This window comes from Alternaria novae-zelandiae, assembly GCF_023758075.1.
Source record: "Alternaria novae-zelandiae strain BMP 2774 chromosome Unknown scaffold_3, whole genome shotgun sequence".
NCBI classification, from domain to species: domain Eukaryota; kingdom Fungi; phylum Ascomycota; class Dothideomycetes; order Pleosporales; family Pleosporaceae; genus Alternaria; species Alternaria novae-zelandiae.
In genome coordinates, this window is record NW_026056963.1 from 1,174,248 (window position 1) to 1,201,621 (window position 27,374).

The 27,374-nt window shown below is 50.3% G+C and overlaps 7 protein-coding genes across 7 annotated transcripts; 2 read left to right on the plus strand and 5 right to left on the minus strand.

Annotated features, from left to right (window-relative positions):
* Positions 1 to 3,287: 3,287 nt before the first annotated feature.
* Positions 3,288 to 4,505, plus strand: J4E88_002362 (uncharacterized protein; the record flags this gene model as incomplete). The annotated part of the gene is made up of 1 exon (XM_049396027.1): positions 3,288 to 4,505. One exon carries the CDS (start codon positions 3,288 to 3,290, stop codon positions 4,503 to 4,505), a length of 1,218 nt encoding a protein of 405 aa, XP_049258431.1.
* Positions 4,506 to 8,434: 3,929 nt separating this feature from the next.
* Positions 8,435 to 10,495, minus strand: J4E88_002363 (uncharacterized protein; the record flags this gene model as incomplete). The annotated part of the gene is made up of 4 exons (XM_049396028.1): positions 8,435 to 8,875; positions 8,929 to 9,411; positions 9,476 to 10,303; positions 10,352 to 10,495. The coding sequence occupies 4 exons, from the start codon at positions 10,493 to 10,495 to the stop codon at positions 8,435 to 8,437; spliced, it is 1,896 nt and encodes a 631-aa protein (XP_049258432.1).
* A 1,395-nt stretch (positions 10,496 to 11,890) lies between these two features.
* On the minus strand, positions 11,891 to 15,470 carry J4E88_002364 (uncharacterized protein; the record flags this gene model as incomplete). The annotated part of the gene is made up of 4 exons (XM_049396029.1): positions 11,891 to 12,151; positions 12,203 to 14,958; positions 15,073 to 15,242; positions 15,331 to 15,470. The coding sequence occupies 4 exons, from the start codon at positions 15,468 to 15,470 to the stop codon at positions 11,891 to 11,893; spliced, it is 3,327 nt and encodes a 1,108-aa protein (XP_049258433.1).
* A 794-nt stretch (positions 15,471 to 16,264) lies between these two features.
* Positions 16,265 to 17,581, minus strand: J4E88_002365 (uncharacterized protein; the record flags this gene model as incomplete). The annotated part of the gene is made up of 1 exon (XM_049396030.1): positions 16,265 to 17,581. The coding sequence occupies one exon, from the start codon at positions 17,579 to 17,581 to the stop codon at positions 16,265 to 16,267; it is 1,317 nt and encodes a 438-aa protein (XP_049258434.1).
* Positions 17,582 to 17,920: 339 nt separating this feature from the next.
* On the minus strand, positions 17,921 to 19,743 carry J4E88_002366 (uncharacterized protein; the record flags this gene model as incomplete). The annotated part of the gene is made up of 4 exons (XM_049396031.1): positions 17,921 to 18,172; positions 18,225 to 18,306; positions 18,354 to 19,592; positions 19,733 to 19,743. The coding sequence occupies 4 exons, from the start codon at positions 19,741 to 19,743 to the stop codon at positions 17,921 to 17,923; spliced, it is 1,584 nt and encodes a 527-aa protein (XP_049258435.1).
* A 1,196-nt stretch (positions 19,744 to 20,939) lies between these two features.
* Positions 20,940 to 21,402, plus strand: J4E88_002367 (uncharacterized protein; the record flags this gene model as incomplete). Its single annotated transcript, XM_049396032.1, has 4 exons — positions 20,940 to 20,945; positions 21,018 to 21,057; positions 21,110 to 21,152; positions 21,267 to 21,402. The coding sequence occupies 4 exons, from the start codon at positions 20,940 to 20,942 to the stop codon at positions 21,400 to 21,402; spliced, it is 225 nt and encodes a 74-aa protein (XP_049258436.1).
* A 387-nt stretch (positions 21,403 to 21,789) lies between these two features.
* On the minus strand, positions 21,790 to 24,186 carry J4E88_002368 (uncharacterized protein; the record flags this gene model as incomplete). Its single annotated transcript, XM_049396033.1, has 1 exon — positions 21,790 to 24,186. One exon carries the CDS (start codon positions 24,184 to 24,186, stop codon positions 21,790 to 21,792), a length of 2,397 nt encoding a protein of 798 aa, XP_049258437.1.
* Positions 24,187 to 27,374: the final 3,188 nt, after the last annotated feature.

The window sequence follows — 27,374 nt, forward strand, 5'->3', positions numbered from 1 at the left end:
TGTGATGCTGCAGTTGGACGGCGAAGCTAGATGTGTTTGGCAGGTGAACCATCAGCGGCATCATCATGTCGATAGACCTCGCCGTTCTCGCGATCCTCACGTCAGTTGTGGAGTTCGGCCGTATATGCTTGCACGACGTGGGGACGGTTGTTACTCTGTGATGCGGCCGCGCAGAGCTGAGGCTCGCTAAGTCTGAGGCGCACCTTCCTTACTCAAGATCGTACATGCATGAACGCGTCTGCGCACATGTTTGCGTCAACGCGCTTTTGCAACATCGAAGCGCTGCAAGAAGTGACTCGTTTGCATGCGGCACGACCGCACCTCGTAATAGGGACCGCACCTGTAATAGGAGGACGAATCCTATAAGCAAACCCCGCCATAATCCCGCTGGTCAGCAAGGGAAGGTCAAGTCCGGGCTATGGCTGATTTCTAGAAACTATGCGGTGGAGGCTTGCCAAACCCACGGACCTGCGCACAGCGAGTTAGGAGAATTGGCAATCTCAGCAGCTAACTTAGGCTCCGACACGCGTTGCTAGCTGATGCTACTAAACACGTGGATCATCGGGCAGAGCACTAGCAACTACTATCGTCGAAACACCAAGGGCATTACGAAACGATGAGTCCAACGGTCAGGCTGGCGGCTTCGGTATGGGGTCTGTGTCGCACAGGATATGTCGTGCCAGGGTCCCCTATCGCGTAATCTGCCACGCAGAATATGGTGAGCAGAGTGCGGTGTCGGCCAAGGCTCACGAGTCTCCAGAATTTACTCCTGAGTTTCTGAGATTTGCCATGTGGAGCCGTGATGCGCATGTCGAGGACGCGACGGAGGCGACCTTGGGCGGTGATGGCGGTGCGACGCGTGACAAGGATGCAGCGTGCCGACAGGCGTCGTCTGCAGCGTTGATGCGCTCCAACAAAGGAGGAGCCCTCAGCGTGTCCTAATGGGCTAATTATGACATGACCTCAGCTTCCTATAGCATGCCAGGGGAACCACGACTCTGGCGCAGGCATGTTTGGGATGCAAGCAGCGAGAGCGGCGGCCACAACGCCCTATGCAGGTCTTGGCCGTGTGCAAAGCAAGTTGTTTCCTGTGCGCAGGCGAGGGCGACATTGGACAGCGATCGTAGGCTATCCTGCAACCTTGTATAGCTGCATGAGTGGCCTCACCGGCGCCCTGGCAGGGCTCTAATTCGAGCGGGGCCAGGCGAAGATTACAGCCACGGCGCTGCTCAGAGCGTCGGTGCCGCGTTGAGAAAAGCAAGTGCAGCAGCGAGTATTGGTGCGAGTGCACTCAAGTCAGTCCTACGCTGCAGTCAGGCGCGGTGTGCAGCACGGCGGGCACAGCAGCGGGTGCGCGCGACCGCGACGGGAGCAGCACCGCACCGGGGCTGGGCGTGGTGGTGATGGTTGCGGAAGACACGGGACTAGGACGCGTTCAACGAGCGTGTTCCTGGCCGAAGCTTCCCAGACGCAAAAACGCCATGGTTGATCCACAATGGGGCACGACGGCGGCGGAATACGCATCGGCTGGCTGGGCGCTGTGGGCGTATCAAGTTCCCTGTTCCCATGCTGTGCGAGTTGCCGTGCGTCAGATGTGGTTAGCGGCAACCTCCTAGGGCTTTGCTCGCCCAGTCGTTTTCTCCAAGCTACGTCCGTCTGTATCGTGCTCTCCTCTCACCTCCTCTCCCTCTCCTCATATCTCTCTTTCACCACGGTCGAGCACGGAGAAACTTTGGATCTGATGTGGTGCTGAGTGTTTCGGCTCCTATCTTTCCATAAAACTCCCCATCTCCTGCTCTCGGTCCCCTAAACCCGACCGCCGTCTCTCCTCGAATAGGATCGTGAAGAGTCCAGACTCCCTGTACCTTCCGCCCTCATTCCTCCGCCGACCTCCTCCCTCGTCTCTCGCTGGACGTAGAGATAGCTGAGAACACGAACTCGCTGTACTCTAGTCCTTCGCTCTCTACACAGCTATCCACCCGATACCTGTACCATCAGCCTCGTGTGTGACAATTGAGCCATTATCTCGGTAGGTCACTTATTTCTTGTTCCTTTGATTCCGGGGTTTCCACCGATGCTGGCTGTGCTCACCCGAAGATTTCCCGGCCCTATGGACTCGACAAGGGAGACAGAACCATCGAAGAACATTGGGATGAGATTAGAAACATTGAGGGCAGGGACGGGAGACGAAGACCAGGACGACATGCATGGACGGCATTGATTTGAAGGTCGGGCGTTCGTGTGGGTGAAGAAGGGTGTCGGACAAAGGGCGTTCAGCCACGAACCCAACCATCGGAACACTGCCTCAGCAACCTCGTAAAGAACCCGTCTCGTCGGAACTGCCACGCTTCACCCCAGTATCGCGCAATCTCGGATCCCGATGTCCTGTGACGTCTGCTCTTTCACTCGTGTGGATGAACAATGGATGTGGATATGGAGTGCAGCAGTGGCCGATATAACAGTCGTATGCTCCTTGGCAGCTGGGCTTCGTTATCGTGACAACTCAGACGTCGCTATACACCATCCTGCCAGATCTCCACAGTTCTTCACCGTCGTTCACCGCCTCGTCCCGTCCTCGCTATGGCCTCAATCCGACTAGCGACCAGGACCCTTACCTAAATGGGTCTGACCCACTACTCAGGGCATAACTTTTCGTTCTGATCAATTGCTAACATGTCTTTCTTATAGATTGTCTACTACTAGCTGTACCTACTTCCTCAGCGCCGAAAAGGACTTGCACTGTTCGTACTCACCACCGTCATCGCCATCTCTCGATCCAAGGCTCACACATCAGCCTAGATCTCAGTCGCCAGTACCCTCGACGATATACCTCTAGCCCGGCGGACTCGTTAGCTCGTGCTCTGCCCTACGACATCCCTTTTTACTAAGGGATATACGAGACCGCGTCAATCAGTCTTCTGGATGAAATCTGCGCCTTCTTCGACCTTTTTCGCTCGTGTTTTTGTACACTCCATTCGCTCACTACACTAATTGTATTAATTCTGCAAAGGTATGGATATCTATTGGGTTCTGGACGGGGGACTCCCGCTAACGAAATCTGTCCAGCTCTGTACCAACACATTCGACCCTCAGCACTAGAGGATCGCCGACTACAGACCTTCTTTTACATACCAGCTAATCACACTCTTTGTACCGTTGCCTTTCAGGCTGCCACTTTCTAATCCGGCTCATCATTCGAAGCTGTCCACTCACTAAACCCCTTACACCCGACCACGTCTATCCCGGAGACCTGACGATACTACCCGATACATACCGAACACATCAACATGGCGTACCACCAACAACAACAGTCCCGCTACGGCCAATGCGACTCCTACTTTGTAGAGTCACACGACGATGGCATCTATGCCATGCGAGCTGAGGCAAGAGAACGCCACCGAGCTGTTTCCAAGATGCAACAACGTGCCATCGCCGAAGAGCTATCAAGGATGACCGCTGATGAATACCAAGAAGACATCATGCAACACATGATCCACATGGAAGGACAAACCCTGCCAGACGTCAACTCCATTGACATCCAGACCGAGATCCAGTGGTTCATGCGCCCATACCTCCTCGACTTCTTGGTTGAGGCCCACGCTGCCTTCCAGCTGTTGCCCGAGACCCTCTTCCTGGCTGTCAACCTCCTCGACCGCTACTGCTCCCGCCGCGTTGTCTACAAGCGTCACTACCAGCTCGTTGGCTGCGCAGCCCTGCTCATTGCCGCCAAGTACGGTGACAAGAAGGACCGCGTACCCACCGTACGGGAGTTGAAGTCGATGTGCTGCTCTCTCTACGATGACGAGATGTTCACTCAGATGGAATGGCACGTTCTGCAAACCCTGAACTGGATGATTGGCCACACCACAGTCGACGCATTCCTCCAGATCGCCCTCTCGGAAGCCCCATATGATGCCGAAGTTGAGCATATGGCTCTCTACATCGCCGAGATTGCCCTCTTCCACAAGGAGTTCGTCTCCACCCGGCCATCCGTCCTCGCCCGATCCGCCCTTGCCCTCGCGAGATGCGTCCTGTCCCGACCCCAAGCACGCAACACCGACTGGTCTGGTGCTTACGACCCTCAAACAGTCATCGGTCTGTCCAACCACCTGTATCAGCCATCCCCGGTACTTTCCCGCAAGTATGCATCCATGCATCTGTCCACTGTGTCCGCCACCGTCGAGGAATTCCTGCAAAGACAAGCGCAGATCGCGCGTCGCCAGGCTGCCCCTCCTACGCCACCCCCGACCGTCACCATCGAGGAGCCCAAGCCCGTGCCCAATGTCAACGCTTACCCGCAGACGCCCAACAAGAACCCATACAGCTCTGTCATGCAGAACGGATGCCCCACCCCACCGATTACGCCAGAGGGTGAGCATTTTACGTATGGCCACGTTGTCAAGTCACAGCCTCAATCAATGTATCCCACGACACCTACTCCGGAACACCAGTCCACCATGCAACATCAGGGTCAATACTTCCACAACCAATACCTCCATGTTTAAAAGATCACCGCGCCAGGCAGTGGCCATTCTTACCGCTGTCGAAAAACTCAACTGCCATGGACTGTCATGATCACATCCATCGCGCTCCGTTGTACCAAAAATACTCGTATGAGCGTCATAGCAGGTCATTTCTTCCAGCATTTACAAGCGTCTTGTTACTGTTATATTGCGATATCAAAGACGTCACTTTTCTGTTTCGAGCATTTCTTTTGTTAGGTCCGACCAAAATTTACCGGTCGTCTGCTGCCATGCGCACGGCATTAGCCTGCGGTGGCTAGTGGAGCCCAGATCAGGTCGAGCACCCTTTCTTCTTGGATATAAAGTCCATCTAATACGGGTTGTTTGATCTGTTCTGCAGCATGTGGGGAGGATAAGCGGCTACAGGCTGAAATTGCAAATACACAAGCCAGCACAACCAGGCTCACTCGCAACTGTTGTTTGCTTACGCGAGCCGAGATACCCTTCCTTTCTCAATCCAAAACTTTTTTCGGACACCTCATTTGTTCACGGTTGTCTCTTTTCCTTTTGCATATGCGGTGGAACGGTGAAAAAGTGTTGAAGTGATGTGGGCGTGTTGTTGCAAGCTCATCAGAATGTTACTGGACAGCCGGGCTGGAAGAGCTACGAAGAGCATCAATAGTATAGAAACGGTCGCCCAAAATTGAGGAATTGGTCTTCCATGCTCGCTTTCGCCCTGGTATCCCGTTGTTTCTGTGTTTCATCATGCGATATTCTTGGTGATATATGTTGGGCGAGTGGATGCTACACAGTCCACGCCGCAGGGTACACGCATGTTTCACAGCAAGCAATGCCATCTCAATTGCTTAAGATTGCCTTGCTCTGCTCATCGAAGCACGCAGACCCTCATTTACTCAACTGCAAACGCTGGCGAGTATGCCTCTAGTAAGTATTACACGGCGCCTGTAGGGGCCTATCAGCGCTTCCACCTACTAACCGCCCCAGATCTCTATTACTACCGCAAACTCGTCTAAAGCAGGCTACAAACTGCTCTCACCCTATACCGACGATGATACTACTTTCGCACACAACACACTCTGTCCGCGTTATGCCGAGTCTGACCCCACGTCTGCGCCGCCGTCCCCTGCGTCTGTCGAGTCCTTCGAAATATTGGACAGCATACCTTGGCGGAGAGGCTACATATCCCTGGACAACCATGGAAGGCCAAGCGGCAATACACTACGGAGTCGATGGATGAGGAACAAAGTTCGCGCTATGGTGCTACTTTTCCTCCTCACTTTGCTTGTAGCTGGTTGCGCGCTAGGTGGATACATGACAATTAAGCATGGGAAAAGCAAATCCAGCACAGACGCCGCATGATGATGCATACAGAAAGACGGCACATGGGAAAATCCTCACTCAGACTCGAAAACAGGAAATCGACGATTATCTCCCAGCCTCGCCGTTTCGACATACGCATTGTCAGGAAATCAGTGGACGTGGCGTTGTCCGGAGTACCCGACAGCAAATCCCGTGCAAGGAAGGCCCCTTGACACAGCCAGCCACGTCTCCGCAGGAAGAGGCAAATAACAGTCTTTGGGCGACAAAGGAAGGTGCGCTGTATGTCAGACGGATCGTTGAACGACAAGGGATCAACGCGGTACGCTTAGTGTTGAGGCGGATCAGCTCACCGGGACGCGATTTGGTGTGTTGCAGATTGCGATGCGTTGGCGGCATGGAGTGGCTGGGGTAGCCCTACAGGTTCGCGGGATAAAGTCCGGCAATGCATTTAGAAACAGAGTCACGCGGCTACGAGCATACAGAGCATAGGTTCGAGAAATCAGTGAACCTGAGTTCAGTCTAAGATACGATGGGATTTGTTCAATGATGTTGTGTTGTGGACGGCCTTCTGAGGTTCACTATCGCTGCTGCTCACGTGAAGCCTATCTTATCGCAACATCGCGATACCGCACGTTAGAAGCCACACCAAATAGCACACCATAATCTCACACTTGGCCAAATGTTCCGCGATGATGCACAATGACTTTGACTGAGCCTTAAGACGATGTCCAACATTGACAGCAGCGCGCCACTACTTACAAGCGTCGCGATACCGTCCTCACCGTCATCGCGCAGTCCGTCTCCAATGCCGTTGCCCTCTCGCAAGCGTGCAATATGGCCCTTAGTGCTTCTTCTCCTCTTGGTTCAGCTATCCTCTGTTCTATACACCTTACCTCTCAATCGAGTGATTGAGTTGCGATTATGTCAAGAACATTATCAAAAGCATGATGTATCTGTCATTCAACCTGATGGCTCGATACCGGAGCTGTTGTGTAAAATCAAGGATGTTCAGAGGAAGCTGGCGTGGCTGCAGGGTAGTATGGAGACGATGAGTGTTGTATTTGGTATGTGATGGATGGGTTTGGTATCGAGAGAGAAGCCGTTTGTGCTAATACTGTGTACATCAGACTTCGTTGTGACTATACCGTTCAGCTTCGTCGCGGAGAAGTGGGGTGTCAGGACTGTGTTGTGGTTCAACCTTGTCCCACGGATTGTAATGAGTGCATGGGCTATTGTTGTTGGTATGTATCGTCCCAATATGAACTGTGTTGATCGCAGTGCTTCATCAAAATATATCATTTCGTAACAAGGCTATGTCCACTATCTAAACTATGCCAGGACATCTTCCACACCTTCTACCAACCGAATCCATTCTCGCAGGTCCGATCTTCAATATTCTAGGAGGCGAGTGTGTCTTCCAGTCAACAATTTTCACGCTTACTTCGGCTTTGACAAGCGAGTATGTTCAGCGGTGAGTAAACATTCGTCCGTATAGAAGAACACGCTAAGTACATACAGAGCATCATACTTCTCTTACATCAGCTCAACCTCATACATCGTCTCCTTCATGGGCCCAACTCTAGCGGCATTCACCATGAGCAAGAACCTCTGGCTGCCCTTCTGGCTCAACATCGCCCTCCTCCTCTGCGCAATACCAACAATCAGCTTACTTCCCAACACCACGAGCCCTCCACACGCTAACAGAAACCCTACATCCGGACCCGTGGGGGAAATAGAGGAAGCCGGGCCCTTACTCGAGAACACAGATACCAGCCCAACCCGCTACAGCACCGCTTTCAACCCCTCACCCACCACTTACCAAACCATCGCCCAGACCCTCTATCGACTACGTGATCTAGTAATCGGGAGATATAACTTCCAAGTCCTCTTGGTGACTTTCTTCTTCACCGCGCTAGCAAGTTCCGACACAAAGCTCCTCGTCCAATACATTTCCAAACGCTACAATTGGACCTTCGCACAAGCGGGATACCTCCTCTCAGCCAAAGCACTCGTGAACCTCACGCTACTCGTCGTAGTCGTCCCCCGACTTATCCGCACGTCGATGTCGGCGAAAGCTGTGAGGGGCGATGATGTTAGATTGAACGTGATGGGCGCGAGGGTAAGTATTGCGGTGTCGGTGCTGGGTGTGCTTTGTATAGCTGTGGCGAGTCGGTTCTGGATGTTGCTTACTGGTACGTTCTCTCTTGCCTTCCCGTGATTCGTGGATTGTGTGAGCTGATAATTCTAGCACTCATCATATACGCCATGGGTTCTGCTCTGCCGGTGTTCACCATGTCGCTGGTCAAGTCGTCGCTTGTCGCACTTGAACATTCTGATGCGCAGGACTTCAGTATCGTCATGTTGACTAAGACACTGGGGTCTTTGGTCGGCGCGCCGTTGATGACTGTGCTGTGGGTTAAGGCTATTGAATTGGGGGGTGCGGGATTGGGGTTTCCGTATGTGGTGTCTTGTGTGAGTGTACATTCATCTTTGTTAGGAAGCATACTGACTGCTTCTAGGGACTGTATATATGTGCATTCGCCATTTTCACGCGATTGCGCACTTAGTTGTTCAAAGACTACCGTGGATTGTAAAATGTACATTGGAAGAAAACATATCTACAAAAATGGTTAAGTGGTTGTATACTTCGCCCCGTTGTCCATCCAACTACTCATCTCATACCGACCAGACATGCCCTCGCTCTCTCCACTACCCCTCCCCGGATCCATAACCCTGTCCCTCAGAGAGTCTCTCACAGACTCATGACTCACAAGCCTGCCTTCACTCCCGGCTGAATCCCTCTCCCTCCTCGCCATGACTCTCGCCCCGGCGCCATCCATATCGTTGCCAAAATCCCTCTCCATGACCATCTCCTCTTTGTCAAGCATCGCTGTTACACCCCTTCCGTTCCCATGGACAATGATACGGGTCTTGTTCAGAGAGTGTTTGACTGGCTGTTTTGCGTTGAAGATGTCGCTGATTTCCTCGAGGGTGCGGCGACGTGTTTCGACGAAGAAGAAGTAGATGACGATGAATTCGAATATGTCCCAGAAGATGAATAGGAAGTAGTACTGCGAGGAAAAGGTTAGCAGGGGTTATGAGCTGACAAGGTGATCAGACATACCTTCCATCCTGCGCCTGAAAACGCAATTCCAGTAACAAAGGTGTTGTAGAAGTTTGCAATGTTCACCCAGAAGTTGTAAAACGCCATCCCTTTGGCTCTGGATTCATACCGTAGACACTCGACTGGATATAGCTGCTGCAACGGCGTGTAACCCGTCGAATAGACAAACCCGAAGATAAAGAAGAACGCGATCACTGCTCTTGCCTGTCCGATCCTCTCGATTTGCGGTGTATGATTTGCATCGTAGATTGGCTTTCCATCTGGTCCCTTTTTGAGATTGGTGGCAACTAGGGCGCAGACAATAGTGAGGATGCCAACGAGTAGGCCGGTGGACACGAGGAGTTGGGGTCGACGGCCCCAGGAGTCGGTGTAGACGGCGCCAAACACCGCGCCGGCGAATGAAACAACGTTCTGCATTCCGTTATAGAGAAGGCGTGTGCGATTGTTGGCTATGCCAGCGCCCTGAAGTATAGTTGGGTAGTACTGCAGAGGTAGAGGTACGAAGTCAGTCTATGTCTCACATGCACTCCGTACAGTCAAAACTTACGTAGGATACAGGGCCATTACCTGACCACTGTCCAAAGAACGCCATGCAGACTACCAACATAGTTCTGTACCGAGCTTCTCGTGAGTTGAAAAGTTCTCGGTAATCCCACCATCTTTTATCTGATCCAGTAACGCTGATATCTTCGACCATCTCTTTATACTCCAGCTTGACGATAGGCGAATCGCGGTTACCCTCGCCATGAAAGCGTGCCATGGTATCCAGGGCTTCCTCATGTCGGTCATTTGCGATGAGCCATCTAGGCGTTTCTGGTAGGAACGGCGAGCTCACAAACACAATACCAGCGAATATCATCTGAAGCCATATTGGAAAACGCCAGGACTGTGATCCGTCGATTTTGCTGGTCCCATACGGAACAAAAGTGCCTGGGATACCGCCAACGTACCAGAACGTATTAAAGATTCCCGTGCAAATGCCGCGGTAGGATGGGTGTGCCATCTCAGACACATAAGCGGGACCAGCGGTCGAAGTAATAGCAACGCCAAAACCGAGGACGAAGCGACCGCCCATGAAACCTGCTAGGTTGGAGCACGATGCTTGGATGCAAGCGCCCATTATGATAATCGAGGTACCAATACACATTCCCCATTTTCTTCCTCTAAAGTCTGTTGCAGGGCCAGCAACGAAGGATCCGACTAGATTCCCAATGGTGTAAATGGCATAGACGATTCCGGTAGTAGGAGTTCCCTCGGTCTCGTTGAAGCCAAAATAGGTACGGTACTGAGGATAACTGTTGATAGCCCCCATGAGTGATCCATCGTATCCGTTGATACAAGAGTTGAGTGTGGCGATTAAGAGGCAGAGATATAGCTGTTACACTGTCAACAACATCCTGGAGTAACGATTCTGTCATAGTACCTTGAACATGGCCTTCGTCCATGGCCGAACGTTAGCCTTGGCAGTTGCATCGGCAAAAGCAACATTCTGCACCTGGCGAATCTGCGTCGAGCTGCTGCGCTCCGTATGCGAAGTGTGTACATCCCTCTTGTGGCGGTAATCCATGTCGACCACGGGAAAAACAATACTATTGTTGAAATGAATTGAACAATGAAGTCGACCTCAAGCCCAAGGTAATGAACAGCATGGCCCACGCATCAGCATTCGACAGACAGAAACACCGCGGAGCTGCGAGCGCGGACGCAAGGCACAGTAATATATTCCGTCGCCCATCCACGCGACCAAGAAATCCAGATTCGCCTCGCCAGTAAGAACAGCGTGGGCTATACATCCCCGTCCTTAAAGCGCCTCGCATGCATGTGGCACAGTGCAGGGGGGTCCCGCATGATGACCGGGTATTTGCAGACCTGCGGATTCGCTTAAGTCTGGGGAGACAGCAATGATTGGAGTCTGGCTTGAAGGGTAAGATGAGATGGCTTGGGGTTGTGAGTGGCCATTTCACATGCTGCTCAAGGACATGTAGCTTATGCGACAGCTTTCTGACTGTGTATCAGTTGGGTGTTGGTGGAGGCGCATCCCGCATGTTGGTGGAAAAGCCCTTGTACCGAATGGAAGTATTCCGTTTCAGAGGGTGAGACCTCGCGGAAGCGATGGAAGAATCGAGGAAGCCACCAAGGCCGCCCATTCGTACCATGCCGCAATCCCTTCGCTTCGCGACTGCCTGGCGTTCTGACACAGGGCAGATGCAGGCGTCATCGCACGCCCTTGTGAGACCTGGGCTGAGCTGCAGTACCGGCGGCGAGAGCGACGTTTGGCAGTCTGCGGTACATGTTTGATGCTATCGTTCAAGAATGGTTGCTAATGTTCATGTTTGCGAAATATGAGGTCTAGAAGACGGCCCTGCCGCCCTCCACCCGCAAACCGAGCTAGCGGACCGAACAATCCGGGGAACGCAGGGGAGGTGCGACCCGCTGTCCAGAACACTTGAGCCGTCTTTGGCTTTTCTTCGCGACAATTGCACCGAGAAATGCTTTACGCTCACGAGGACGGCATTTACAGCTAGCAGTGGTCAATTAGCAAGCTACCTTTCATCTGCAGTCTTGTCACTGAATGCCAGCCCCGCTCGCCACTACTCGGCCTCTTAATATACACATATTGAGCTCCACCTCCACTACCGACATAGTATGCCAGCGGTTCCTGAAAGACCAGGGATCTTCGTGTCGTGTGATCCGCCATACCTTCTTCAGGGTTCTGGAAGCCAATACATGTCGCTGTCATTACATCACCACTTGCGCACGCTGGAGTCATTAATATCAAAGATAAACCCTCTGGCTATTATACATGCATCCTAGTCTAAAAGGCGACGGGGAAAGGTGGCTCTACAAGCCTCCCTATAACCTATGATGAATGCAAAAGCTACCTCCTCCACTGCGACGTCCAACCGCCAATAGGCTGATAGTACAGAAACACACTGCTCACGCTCAAGTCCGACGACGTCGTTTACTCGTCGTCGTCCGGGTTCGTGTCGGACTCGTAGATAAACTCACCCGGAGTGGAAGCCTCGGCCTCGCCCTCATCCACCATGTTATCACTGACCGGCGCTGCAGCAGTTGTTACTGATATGCCTTCTGGTTCTTGATCTCCTGAAGAGCCCGACGCGCCAGGGGCAGGGGCAGGCACGGCCTTCTTTACCTTGAGCTCTAGGAGCGTCTTCGGTTCTGAAGGCTTCGTGTCTGTGAGAAGAATGACACCGAGTGTTGGCTGGTAATGGGTTAGCTTAAGCATCTTCGGCGTGGTGAGCAAATGACTAACCTTCTTCACTGGTACATATCGTTCGCTTGGGAAGCTGATGTACTTCACTTGGGGCGGCAGTACACGCGACATGTTCTCCAGCTCGTAGCCAACCTTCTCCTTCTCAACCTTCTTCTTTGAAGACTCCACATTTTGGGCACCGTCAGCCTTCTCGCCATCTTCCTTCTTAGGGTCCTCGTCTACGTCCATCTTGTCGTCGTCCGCAGGCTTGGGTGTGGTAGGAGTGTGGTCCACATCCATGCTTTCCCTCCGCTTTTGGCGCTCCTTTACCATCCGTCGTCGCTTATCTTGAGCGGTGGTGGATAGGACTGCGGTCTTGATCTTCTCGGGCGCCTCTTCTGCCTTGACCTCTGCGTCTGGCGGGTAATCGAACATGCTTGGCCTAGTGTTGCTGTGGAACTTGAACGACGGGATCTCCAACTCCTGGTCTAGACCAATGACGGCGGTAGACGTGAAGCTCAACGAGAGGAAGTGAGTCAGAGGGAACCAGTACCAGTACTGGGTGAAGACGGCCATACCGACGATGGCCGCCATGTTCAGGTTGCCGGTCGGCGTCTGCAGACCGATCGTGCAATTCCTGCCTCCGGCATCAATGATCCCCAGGGCAAGAGCAGCACCGAACTTGGCCATAGCATCCTCGTGGCGATCGCTCACCACCTTGGCGAGCTGCTTTCGGATAGATGCTACCTTGGGGTTCATCGCCTCGTTTTGCTGTACCATGATCATGGACAGCGCAATCAAAGCACCTTGTCGGACGAAGTCGGTTGAGTCCTTCATCATTGGCTCCAACAGATCTATGGCCTCTGGGAGACCAGTTCCCGCGCAAGCAATGCCCAGAGCCATGGTGGCTCCGTATCGCACATGTGGGTTGTATGACTCTGCGAGAAGCTCAACCATGCGGGGAACACTGCCTGGCTTCCTGAAGAGGATGAAACCCAAGCTCATGACTGCAACTCTTCGTACATCATCGCTGACGTCACTGACGGCAACGTGAAGTAACCTTCGGACGGCCTTGTTACTACCTGTGCCACAGTACGCAAGAGCGATAGTCATGATACCTCCGTATCGCAGCGTTGGGTCTGGGTCGTCGAGGAGACCGTTGATGAGCTCGTCAGCAGCCTCTTGTCTGCCGTACATGATGAGTGCCATGCCCATGGCTAGACCACGAACAATCTTCTCGTGCTGTGTGTCGTGCGCGTACTGGATCATGTCTTCGAGTGCCTTGATGTTGCCAGTGCCGAGCATGACAAGACCCATGGAGAGACCGACAGCCTCACCGTTGATGGCGGAGTCTGTGTACAGAACGTTCTTGAACGCCTCGAAGATCTCCTCGGAGCCAGTGCCCATGCCAGCAACACCAAGACCGAGCGCACCACCATGCTGGATGACCTCTTCAGATGCGTTCTGGAACTGCTTCAGGAGGAGATCAAGAACGTTGGATCCGTGGTTCGCGTAGATCAAACCAAGAGCGTATAGTGATCCACCCTGCTCGTAATGAGAGCCCGATGAGACACTGTCCTTCGGCAGGTAAGGCTCAAGAAGCTTCTGCCCTTGTGTGATGTTGCCGCGGTGGATGACACCCAGAGCAGCGGTCGCGGAGAACTTGGACCAGTTGACTGCCTTTCCTAGCCATTCCAGGTTCTCGCGGAAGAATGTGTCATTGGTAGTGCCAGCATTCATGAAGGCGTTGGCGAAGGTAACACTGGAGTGGAAGATGGAGTTCCTAGCCTCTAAGCTGTCGCGGACCTTGTTGAGCACAGCCTTGTCTGTGCGGTTGTTTCTGTACAGGAACTCGAGGTTCAGTTCGATGCTCTTGGTTCCGCGGAGAATGTAGCGGACATTGTTGTAAACCTTGATCTGATCTTCACTGGCCCGGTCACCCTTTGAGTTGCTAGTATCCACATCTGCGAGCAGAGAGTCCGACTCGCCTGCGTCCGAGGGTTTCTGCGCGTCCTCCTTCTCAGCTTCCGGCAGCTCTTCCATGATCTTTGTGAGGAACTCTTGTGTGCCGTTCTCGTAGAGGTCGAAGGAGATCTGGTATGCGACTGCGCGAGACTTGTCATCTCCTCGCTCAATCAGCTGCCGGATGAGCTTCGAAGCCAGCGAGTGCTGGTTGAGGTACACGACACACTTGGCGATGGAGAAGTAATCGGGGTTCGGGATTTGGTCGTCGTTCAGGAGATCCAGAATCAGGCGGAGGATCTCGTTCCTCAGGCCTCGCTCTTGTACCACGTTCATGCAGATGTCAAGAACGTATTCCATCAGGTCCTCGCTCTGTGCGGAGGGCTGCGCGGGCTTCTTGCCCTGCTTCTTTCCGTCCTGGCTTGCGCGGACAATCGACTCACGCAGGACATCGAGATTCCGCGCCTCGATGGCGATTCCAACGACCTGCTTGTAGTTGCCGCTCTCGTAGCAGCTCTCGAATATCCGCCGTACAGTGCTGTGGAGGTTCTTCTGCACGTTTCGCTGCAATACCATCGGGGTGGGGTGGGCCCCTGGTACACCGGCATTGCCTCCTCCGGGGAGTGTAGGGTCGAATGTCGACGAGTCTTCCCTGGAGAGAAGCGACTTGGAGGGTAACGCGGACTGGGAGAAGGGCGTTATCGGCGAAGCAAGACTGGCTGCAGTGCTGGCACCTCCTGCCGCGTTTCCGGAGAAGGATGTGCTCAGTTGAGGAGGGGCCTGGCTCGCCTTGCTGACCGGTGTCGGGGGGTTGTGCATAACGGACAGCGCGATGTACGTGTCTAAGCATTTGGCTGGAAAAAGCAAGTTAGCAAACTGTGCTCGAAGTCTGATGAACCCGCTGTCTCAGCTCGTGATGAAGGTAAACATGAGGTGAAAGTGAAGCTCGGTTGTCCACGGTGTCTTACCCAGTATTGTCTCCTCGAACTCGGCTGCCTTGTGGATGTCGAAGAGCTTGCCTGCGCCCAGGGCGAAGACCATGCTCTCATTGTACTCTTGCAGCTGGTAGTACACCTTGGCGGCTACCAGAGCGGCCAGCTCTCGCTCGGGGAACGAGTCGTCTTCGTAGAGCGCCTCACTATGACGCACCCATGTTAGCAGCTGTTTTGATGGCGATATGGCGATATGGCGATGAGCGCGCGTAATAGCTGAGCTGAGTTACTTACATTTGACTGACAGACCCCGCGACCTCTGGCCACAGCAGGTCGATCTCCTCGTTCAGCCGCTGGAGGGCGAATGAGCGCAGGGCCGGGTCGGGTTCCGAGAGGAAGCCGACAACACCGGCGGCGGACGTGAGGCCAACCATTGTATTGTGTCTTGCGGGAGCAATGTATGGCTTCGTGTAGTGGGACGGCCGTCCGCGTGGGTGGTGAGAGAGGGAGCTGTTGTTGCGGAAGTGGGTAGAAGCGTATGGAGCTGCGCTGTGGCGCCTGCGGCTTGCCTGAGGTCAAAGGATAATCTGAGGCGGTGCTGCGGCGGACTCTATGGTGACGGTCGCAGTGAAAGAGGGACGGGAAGATGGAGGGTGGGTGGTTGATGGGGATGGCGTGGCGCCCTTGTAGTGTTCGGGGAATCGTGTACGTGATGGTCTAAACAGTAGCTCGTGAGTTTCGGAAGCGGCGACCCTGGTCCACTTTGAGCATGACATAATACGCTACCGGCGCATCACTCCTACGATAAGCTCCGGACTTCCACGTCACTTTGAGCATGCACTTGGATGACAGTCTACATGGTACGAACAGGGATAAACAACTCATCCGAATTGACAGGCACTCTGAAGTCCTCATCGGCATAAAACAGGGGTTTGTTAACATCCCAAGGCAATGCAGTCTTCTAGACTTGTGTCGAGAGTGATGCTTTAATAAGAGGTAGGTGAAACTGGGTATCTTAATTCTAAAGACTAAACTCCGTATAATGCTGCTGATCCCATCTTCGTTGTGCCTCTGGATGTGTAACGCCGCAAAGATCAGATAATAATAATACAAAGCACCTCATGCAAGGCAGAACCGGAACAGGTCTGGCTACACTAGGATACAAACGAGCATAATCGAACATCTAGCATCAAGGTAGGCTCCACGGTGTTGAGCTTTTCTCCTTTTTCTAAGCGGCATGCGTGATGATGCGTGACGCAACCCGCAGATTGTTCATCATTCCGCTGATTATGTCCTCAAACTCGGTAGGCTGCTTGAGCCTCACCTTGTCTGCCTCGGCGATGAGAATATCAGAATCCAACTCCAGCTCCAGCTCATGGTTCTTGCTAGTCCCTTGTGTGACCTGCGTGAGATCAATTTGGTATGCGCCCAGCCATGAATATGACATGCGGTCTTTTTGTCGCTGCATACTCTCCAGCGTCTTTCCTGGCTCTAGCGCGGCCTTGAGGCTTTCAATCGGGCCCGGGAAGTCGATTTCGAGGTTGATACCGATGCGATAGTCCCACTCTGTCTTGGGAGAGCTGATCTCGAGGTTCCCTATCCGATGTTTTATCATGGCTCGCACGAATTCGCCCGTGTTCTTGTCGCGGGTTACGCGGACCTTCTGCCGGGTACCGGATGCGCTGATGAGACGCTGAACTATAGGATTCAACATGGAGAAGCCTTCCTGGTCGAGCTCGTAGAACATGTCCGTCTCGTAGGTATGTCGGTAATCGATCGGCGGGCGCGGAGCACCGGGTATCTTCGACTGCTGGACCTGCGCGTTGAGGGCGTGGTTCATGCGCTTGTGTTGCAGAGCAGTCATAGTGCTCTCGAACTTGACATCCAAGGCTTCAGACTTGATAACGCATTCCGTGTTCCAGACCCCGCGCAGTCGCTGGTCAGTCTGCTTTTCTAGAATCTGACCCCAGCGCGCTTCGACTTCCAGTTGCACCTTTGGATCTGCGATCGCGTTTCGTACCGCCTCGTTGTTAACGGCTGTGGCCCAGATGAATTCGCATACTTCGTGCGCGACGACGTCGTAGAGTTGCGCATCGTGGAACATTGGCCGCGCGAAGCGAGAGAGTCCAGAGGCAGTGGCGGCTGAAGGAGGAGGCGCGCCGGCATCGCTGTGCGCGTGTCCGTTTCGTTCGGCGTTCGGAGACGGTTGAGGTCGCGGCGGCGGAGGATGAGATGGAAGCGCAGGTTGCGCGCGTGAGTGTGCCTGGGGGACTACAGCAGGCGGAGGGGGACGCGACTGTTGACGTTGTTGCTCTTGCAGCTGCCTGAGCTCAGGTGGAAGCTGTTCGCCTTCGCGATACGCCCATATGGGCTTGGGGTCATGGCGCTTCCGTTTCAGCGACATCTGTTGGCTGGGTTTAGGCGTCGGTATCTTTGCGGCGGGAGTGACAGGGGAGGATGCGGGAAGGGAATGGGGGTGGGAGAGTGAACGGCGCGGTAGCACCGATGCTTCCCCATCGTGATTTACTAGCGCAGATATGTCCATCGTGGGTTGTGGTAGGGTTGTGCGTCGGACTCACCATCGTGTACAGATGCCTAGTGTTGCTGGGCGCACGGACGATTCCACTCTGGGCTCCTTTGTTCCAACGTTGTGCCGCCTCAGGTACCTGGGTAGCTACTGCCTATCTAGCATGCGACCATCACTTGGAACTTGTACGAAGAGGTAATCATTAAAGAGTTTGCTTGATCCGCTAGTGTTTACACCAAATCTTGTGTCCCTATGCGCCAGACCGTCATTTGCGCAAACGAGTCATGTATATGCGCCTCCTGCAGCGCACTCCACACCTTCTATCTAAACAACCAAACGTCCGCTCCGACGCTACCTTCACGCGTCTTGGTCAAGGCCAAGGTCCTCCTGCGCTGGGACGATGCGGAGTGTGTTGGTGTGTCCCATTCCTCCCCTCCAGCCCTGTACGCAGATAACTGGATCTCCCTTGCTGAGAACACCGAGCTTGATGGCGTTCATGATTCCCCACTTCAAACGGCGGTCAACATCCTCCTGCCATGGCTCCGTCTTGAAATCGGGCTTCTTCTCGGGGAAGTAGAATGGGTAAACGCCGCGGTACAGGTGTGAATACTACTCAAGTTAGCCAAGGGAATCCCTGTGCACTGGAAAAAGCAAAACTTACCCTAGCAGCCATCTCATTGCGGGTAACCATGATGATAGGGCAGACGGGGCGGTACTTGGAGACGAGGCGGGCGGTGGTACCACTAATGCACGTTAGAATCACAAATGTACAACCTGCTAGGAGACTCACCTCGTGGTCAGGACCAAGATGGCGCCAGCGTTCTGCTCGAGACTGGCACTGACGGCAGCCATGGCACAGGTCTCGGTAGTAGGGCATGGGACGGGTGCCAGCTTCCTCAGCTCATCGAACGCGTTGACGTATGGGATAGCGACCTCGGCGAGCAGGCAGGTCTCGTGCATCATGGTGACGGCCTCGACGGGGTAGTCACCCTTGGCGGTCTCTCCAGACAACATGACACAGTCGGCACCGTCGAGAACAGCGTTACCGACATCGCTGACTTCAGCGCGAGTCGGGCGCGGGTTGTAGGTCATGGACTCGAGCATCTGGGTTGCGCAGATGACGGGCTTTCCGGCAATGTTGCACTTGGTGATCATCATCTTCTGGGCGATGAAGACCTGGCTGGGCGGGATCTCGATACCAAGGTCACCACGAGCGACCATGACACCGTCGGTCTCCCTTAGGATCTCGTCGAAGTTGTTCACACCTTGCTGGTTCTCGACCTTGGCAATGATCTGGATGTCCTTGCCCTCCTCGCCGAGCACCTCACGGATGGCAGTGATGTCGCTGCCACGGCGGATGAACGAGGCGAAGACCATGTCGACCTTGTTCTTGACACCGAACTTGAGATCGGCCTTGTCCTTCTCGGATAGCGGGGGAAGATCAATGTCGGTCTTGGGCAGGTTGACACCCTTCCTCGACGAGATCTTGCCGTTGTTGACACACTTGCACTTGAGTGTCTGGTCGTCTGTGATCTCGAGGACCTCGAATGAGAGGACACCGTCGTCGACGTAGATTATGCGACCAGGTGCGATGACCTTGGTGATGTTCTTGTAGTCGACGTACATGTTCTTGTCGTCGCATGCCGTGGCATATTGGTCGTCGGTGGTGATGTTTATGATGGAGCCAGCCTTGATGGGGATGTCGGCATCGCCCACAGTGTTACCAGTTCGGATCTCTGGGCCCTTGGTGTCAAGGGCAATAGCCAGAGGCCGGCCGGGTTGTGTCCTCTCCGCCTCGCGCGCATGGTCGATGACGGACTGGTGGTACTCGTAGGAGCCGTGGGAGAAGTTCATGCGAACGACATTGAGACCAACTTTGCGGAGGGAGTTGATCTTCTCGGCGGAGTTTGTCTTGGGACCGATGGTGCAGATGATGGAGGTTCTTCGGTACTCCTTGGCAGGTGTGTACTCAGTGTTGAGCTGGCTGAGCCACTCGATCCTAGTCCTGCCGGAGTTGAGGTGGTCTAGACTGTATTGCTGTCAGTGGGTGTTGGAGTTGACTGCTTCTATGTAGAAGCAAATTGCAACGCGTGAAGATCTGAGCTCAACTGGTAGAGTTTCTGTAAAGAAATGCTGGCGTTATGTTGTAAGAGAGTATTCTATACGTACGCGTTCGCCATTTCTGCTGATAGTGTTCAGAGAGAGGGCTGTGAAGGGGGGAGACTGAGTCGCTGTCGCGGAGTGCGGGGCCGGGTAGAGAGTCTGTATGAGGGACTCCAATTGAATGCGCGACGGCTGGGGGATGAGAGGAAGAGAGAAGAACAAGCTGCTCTCTGGAAACGGCGGTCGACGGGTTTATCTTGTGCTGCGACGGGCTAGAAGTTTTGTTGGCTGTTGAGCGTGTTTTGGAGGGGCAGTTAGTAGCGCGCTAGTATGCTGCTTAGTACGTGGGGCTGCTGCACCCTGCGGCGGTTTGGATATGAGAATTGGAAACAGATTGCAGTCAGAAAATGGTCTGGAGACGGTTTGGTTGAATAAGAGTCTTTCGTTATGCGCCGAACCCTGGGCCGACTGCCTGCTGAACACGTCCCATGGTTGACTGTCGTGACGCCCATTTGCTTCTTCCACTCCGCCCACGTTGTCGCCTCATTGCCCTTGAACATCCCGCCCAGATAAGCCAGCCATCCGACGCGCATTTGCAAAGCGATTGAAAAATCTCGGCGCCTGCGCTCTGGGCGTATCCGGCTAGTGGGCGGTTGTGCTGGTGCGCGGCCGGCTGCTGGCGTGTAATGGATTTTTCAGTGGGTTACCCGCGCGGAGATGGTCGTGTCTTGGAGGTTTCATGGGGTCAAGAGCAAGACATCGTCGCGGCAGGCCCTTGTTATATAGCAGGCGCACCTGTCGTAGGGTCCGCTCCTAAATCACCCGCAGCTGCTCCGCATGCTTGCCCGAGGTCAAAGGGAAGGTCCCATTGATGCGACAATACGGTCCAGTTCCATATTAGTGGGGACCGTTCTGCGCATCTGAGCCTGTAGGACATCGCGGACAGTCGCATAGGTAGTCGATAGAGATAGTCCCGCGACGGACATGCCCATCTATGGGTAGCACCTGAGCTCGATCGAATTGATGCACCTGTCACATCGGCTTTTAGACCCTCTACACTAGGGAACCCTGAGGTCGTGTGCCAGCGCAATCACATGCAGACAAGTGACTAAGGAAGGGCACCAGCCACACCTCCACTCTACACCGCATCCCGCATCCTGCACTCAACAACAACACCCACACCCACCGAACCTCCTGAACCCCAGTCGCCACGCTCTCCCCAAGCAGCCTCACGTAGCCTCACATTCATCCGCCTCCTCCCACGTCGCCCATCATGGTCGTATGTCTACTACTCTACTACTGCGTTTGTGGACCACCGAGTCGCATGTTCCGTAACTCACACAAGTAACAGCTCGGCAAAGTCGCACATTACGCCTTCGATGCGGTATTAAGTACGCACCCTCACTTTCGCCCCAACCATATCCATCGCTAACAGCACTCCAGTATCCGCCTTCCTCGCCGGCGTCCGCCGCTCAACTGGCCTCACGTATGTCCCCATCCATCCCTCCTAAGCGCCACCCAACCCACCCCTCCTCCACAACCCCCCGTTTCGAGCCGCGCAAAACTACAAGATCGGAGCTAAAGCTAAACCCAGACCCAGTGTGAAGCCAGATACTTTCGGCGAAAACCCCAGCGCCCAGAAATGGTTCGAGAGCTACCTCTGGGTCGGCGAGACCGTCATGGACCAGAGCGTCGCCTTCTTCGGTTCCAGTTCCTACTTTGAGCGCAAGCGATAGATGCGTTGTATACCCTTCAGCGACGAAGTCACGGCGAAATGTGATCTGCGGATGTGCGGAAGATGAAACGCTACACGAGGCGGGCGACTAGAAGCTCTGGCAGCTGGGGCTGGCTAGATGAGTCGTGGTGCGTTGGGCACAGCTTGGCGATACCTGAATGGCATGGAAGTTGGATGAAGAGCACGGCGTCGAGTTTCCCTCTCGATTAGCAGGCAGACGGCGTTGAGGCGAAACCATTGTCTATGAGATTACGAATCAAAATTATTCCAACATGCCCTCTCTTCGCTATCGATGAATTCAGGCCTATTTGGCTATCGCTACCCACTCCATGCAGGGTATCATGCGCGTATATTTATAAATCAAGAAAACAGACTGATGACCCTACTCTCATGTCCTCCGTTTGAACCTAAACCCAGTCTCCTCATCATCGCTATCATCGTCCCTTCTGCCGAATCTACCCTTCTTACTAGCAGGTTGCCCACTCGCAGCGTCAGATCCCCTCTTCTTCCCCCTCTGCGTCTGCGTGCCCTCAAGCTGTGTCTCTACAACCCTCTGCGTCCGCCCACTACTCTTCTGTGTTCGTTGTTCTGGAACCTCCTCGTCGTCCGGTCCGCTGTCTTCAACATTAATCACTTCTCGCTGCGCCTGAGACTGCGTGGTCCGTTTCCGACGAGTGAAGCCACCGACTTCTGGCTCTGACGAATCGTCCGCTGCTGCGTTGCGACCACGCCGGCTATCGCGTGAACGGAAAGAGGGCTCGGTGTCTTCGAGGAAGAAGGCATCAGTGAGGCCGAAGCCCTTCTTGGCTGGTGCTTCTTCAAGCGTGACGATGACTTTGTGGGCTTGGACGCCCTGTTCGGCACCACGGCGACGGAACTTCTTAAAGTTCTTGCGACCGTTCCACTCAGCGTTCCAGCGCTCGTTATTGGTTTGACTTTGATTGCGCGAAGGGCCTCTATTCTGCCGAGGTAGAACGTCCATCTCTTCTATTTGGGCCAGATTCTTCAGCTCAGTGATGTCGATACCTTCAAGCGCTTCTCGCAAGCTCTCCTCGTCTGCCTTGCGACGCTCCTCTTCTTCTTTGATGCGCTTACGAGTATGCTCGCGGATATTGATTTCCTTTTCGGAGTTGTCTTTTGCCAAGTTGAGTCGCTCCCTAGCAGCTGCTATAGTGGATGCTCTCTTCACCGGGCCCCCTTCTTCAGGCTCGACAGAAGCAGATGGCGCACGCGTAGCCGCTCTTTGCGCCCTCATTTTGGCGGCTGTCGGGAACAGGGTATCCATCTGCTCTTCTTTCTCGATCGTCTTTCGGGCGTTTGATGGTGGAGAAGCTTGACTTGGTGTACCTGATACATTGCGTGCTTGCGAAGCTGTCATCGATGGTCCTGGTGGTGGTGCAGACTGCTGGACATCTTCCACTGGAGGATTTTCGACCTTCAGCTTCTTCTTCGGGATGTCTTCGTCATCATCAAAGCCCGTGAAGCGGCTCGTCTTTGGCCGGTGGATGCGCTTTCGTGGATTGATCTTTGCGGGCTCTTCCGCAGGAGGTGCGTTCTCCTCGGGGGCCTGCGATGGTGCTCTAGATTCAGACATTGGTGTTGGTTGACGCATGGACCGGCGAGTGCTTACGACCTCTGGTGGTGCAGTAGCAATCACGTCTGCGGGAGGGCTTTGTAATGGGGCACGGTCCCCTGTGATAATCACGTCGATGAACTCCTTCTGTTCGATTGAGCGCTGCCCAAGTGCCTGATCGACGCCGATCCGAAAGCTCTTGAGCCATTCATCCTCTGTGAGTACGTTTAAGCGCACCGTTATGACAGGGAGCTTGTCGCCAGGTTTGCCACGCCGCTTCTTTCCTGCCACGTTGTGAATGTGATTGACGTACTCCTCCACCGTTGTCTCGCCAAGTTTCAGGTCGTATGGCAATGCCTTGCCGCCTCCACCAGTGATGGGATCCAACAGACTATCGTATTGGCTTTGGCTCAGGAATACGAAGGTCAGGCCAGAGAAAACTTCTGACCGCGATGAATCAGGTAGCAACATCTCATGTGGCCGAGTACCTGGTTCTATGCCCGCTGCTGGTATATATTCCTTCTCCGCCGGCCACCATGCATCAAAGTCCTCTTCCAGTTTCGAAGGCAGGTAGTTGTTTTCTTCATCGACCGATGGAGTAGCCACAACGAGGACTTTATCGAGGAATTCTGTAGTGACGATGTGTTTGGCTGAAGTCAGACCCGAGAGGACTTTCGGAAGGTTCCGTTTTGCGGACACGACGTGGGTGGTCTTGTCGAATACGAAATCCGTTGTAGTCTTGATGTCTAGGGTGTGTAGCTGTGCGCTACGGGCTTTGCTCTCTTTTGATTCCTTCGAAGCATATGTAAAGACGACTGGGCGCCAGACAATCTTGAACGGCGCATAGCTGGCAGCCAATCTGATGGTATGTTCGGTGCCTTTCAGAGTCTCGCGGCTGTATTCTATCGACCCATCGGAGGCCTTCTGGCTCTTCAGAGTAGTTTTCTCGTCGATTGTGACTCCCTGCCTGCAACTCAGATCCGTCACCTCAATCTGAGACCTCTTGTGAAGCTTTGTGCCGTCTTCTGGTGCTGCGTCATACACCTTCAGCATAACATGCTTGCGCGAGACCGCCTTGTTGTCAATCTTCCAATTTTTTCCTTGTGGGCCATCTTTGTCGTCTGACTTGGTGCGACCGAACAGTTGCTGTGATCCGGGGCGGAGCCAGACGCGCTTGCCTCCGAAGAGGCTCTCGTGCTCCAGGAACCACATTGCGGAGGCGTCGGTACGAGAGGGCTAAGAGATGGGTAGAGGAACGGCGGGTGGGATGCGCATTGTTGTGCTCGCGGTGAGACTGCGCGCGCAATGGTCTCGTGTGGTGTTGGCTGTGGGCACGGTTCTAGGCTGAAGTGCGCCGAGTCCATGCGCCCGCGCGATGTCGCGGTGTCAGGTGAGACGCTAGCTACAGTAGACTAAATCAAGTTATTAGGCAACAATTATTTTAAGATCTAACTTAATATTAAGTACTTTATTATATACTCTCTTCTACTATACTTATAACTATTATTATAGAATTCTATTCTTCTAGATCTCTTTACTATACCTAAATTAGTTATTTCTTATAAGAGTTATATAGAGATTAGATAATAATATTATATTAAATTATAATATTATTATAGTAAGGCTTAAAAAAAGTACTTAAAAGTTAAATATATATATATAGGCTATTAAGCTAATATAAGCTTAATATCTAGAAACTAAACTATTATATAGTCTCTCTTAAGAATACTTAAAGTTCTAACTAAGTATCTAAAATAGAAAAGAAATTAGTATCTTAGTTTACTTTTAGTAGTACTAATAATATATTTAAAAGCTAATAATTTAGTAGAGTTTAAGATTACGCTATACTAATAGATATTATTAGTTATAGTAGAAAAGCTATAAAAAACATTATTAGAAAGGCTAGCTAAAGTACTTATATAGAGAACTCTATATTAGATAGAGAAATATAGTATTAAGTAAAGTAATAAAATATTACTTTATAGCTACTAATATTTATAAAAATTAAAGTTAAGTAAAAATATATATTATAATTAACTTAATAGACTTTAAAAGTATTATAGTTAAGTAACTTTATAAATAACTAGCTAGTTCTTTTTAAGTATATAAAGTCTAATAAATAGAGTAAAGTAATAGTAAGCTTACTATAAATATTATATATATAAAATATATTATAAAATTCTAGCTTACTTAGATTATAATTATAAAAATTCTAAACTAACTTTTTACTACTACGTAAGTTAAAGTAGAGTTACTAGTAACTAAATTAATTATTATCTACTTACTTAACTTTATATTATAAATAGCTATAATAGCTAGTATAAAGATTATTTATAGTATTATAAATATATAAATTAAGAACTTAAGTAATAGTATATTTAGTATTACTTTTAGTATTAAGCTAGATATTTAGTAGAGTATAGTTACTAGCTTATAGCTATCTAAGTAAAGTATTATTCTTATATAGTTATAGTAGCTATAAGTAAAAAGTAAAGAATAAGTTTTTAAAACTTTTTAAAAGATCTAGTTTATAAGCTATATTATTAATTATATACGTAATTTAGTAAAAGCCTATATTTTTATAGTTAAAAGACTTTACTAGTTACTTTATATAAATATACTTTATATTAAGAAGTACTTAGTTACTAATAGTAAAATAAAATATAAAGTAGTAGTAGATATTAGTAAAGTCTTTTATTTTAAATTATAACTAAGTAATTTTATTATAAAAGTATTTTTAAGTTATATTAATATAACTAACTAAAGTATTAGTAGTATACTACTACGCTAGCGCTAGTATAGTAGAGTTATTATTAATAGCGTACGCTAGTTTAAAACCTAAGTAGAGCTAGTAGCTCTTTATAGTCTAAAATAAAGAAACTTTAGTTACTAAGCTAATAGCTAAGTTAGCTTTAAATTTAGCTAATAGTAATAAATAAGTCTAGTTATTCTATAAGTAATTAATATATAATTTAAGATATTACTTAAAATTAGTATTTATATTTTTAGTCTATTTATTAGTTTCTAAGTAATAAATAGTAAAGAGCTTTAGTTAAGTTTTTATATAGTTATAAAAGTAGCGCTAAAAATAAAAAGTAAACTAGTATTTTTTATCTAATACTAGTATTTTAGAGTATCTTTTCTTTTTCTAAATATACTTAAAAAACTTATTAATAACTATAAAGACTTTTATATTCTTTATAGTAATAAACTTCTTCTTCTTAAATAAATAGTTAATAACTACTATAATATACTAATAAAAGTAATTATACTAGAAAAATACTAGTAATAGTATAATAAAATTAATAGAAATATTCTTCTAATACCTTTCTAAAATAGAGAGTAAGTAAAAAAGACTATATTTAGCTTATTAGTTAACTTTAAAGTAGTAATAAGTAGTATAGTTATTTATAAAATATATAATAGTATTAGTTATATCTTACTAGTAGTACTACTAGCTTATCTATTAGTATATAGTTATTTTACTTTTATACTTACTTAGTAAGAAGTTATAGATATTCTTAATAATATATCTTCTTAGCTTCTTACTAAAAGAGATAATAAAGTAGTTATTACTAAGAAAGAGCTTTTCTTTATTACTAGATTCTAAGTTTTCTAGCTTTATATAGACTCTTTTAGTAATAAAATAATAAAAAATATAGTAATCTCTATTATTTAGTGTGTTTTAGATAGCTATAAAATAACTATCTAATAAATAGAGCGTATTAAGTACTTTCTAAGTAGATAGATTATTAGCTTCTACTAAGCTATTATAAGAATTAAGCTTACTATAAAGTAATAAACGTACTAAAGTAACTAAGAGAATACTTAGCTAGTAAAGATTATTATATTCTAATTTTAGTTACGTTTTAGTTAGTACTTTAGTATTAGAGTTTGTTAATTAACTACTTGTTCTAATTTTATTAAATTTTAGTAATTATACTTATTCTAGTAATTCTTCTATACGCTATACGCTACTATAGCTATTATTCTTAGTATTAATTAAGATAACGCTACACTAAGGCTATCTATGTAATATTCTTATTACTAAACAAGAACTTTATAAACGCTACCTTATTCTTATTTATAATAATAGGCTAACTAATCTTAACTATTAGCTTTACTATTTCTTCTATCTACTACCTAAAGTAGTACGCTACTATTATAGCGTTAACTTCTCTACTAACCTATATAGTTCTTAGAATATATTTCTATCTCTCTATTATAAGTATATAGCCTTCTACTTCTATTACTACTACTATAGCTTCGCTATTAATATTTTAGACCTTATAGTTATATTTAGTATCTTTAAAAGTAGCTACTTAAATATTAGGTATAGCTATATATATACGCAGAATCTTAATAGTCTTAATAGCTTATAGCTTTAAGGTATTAACGCC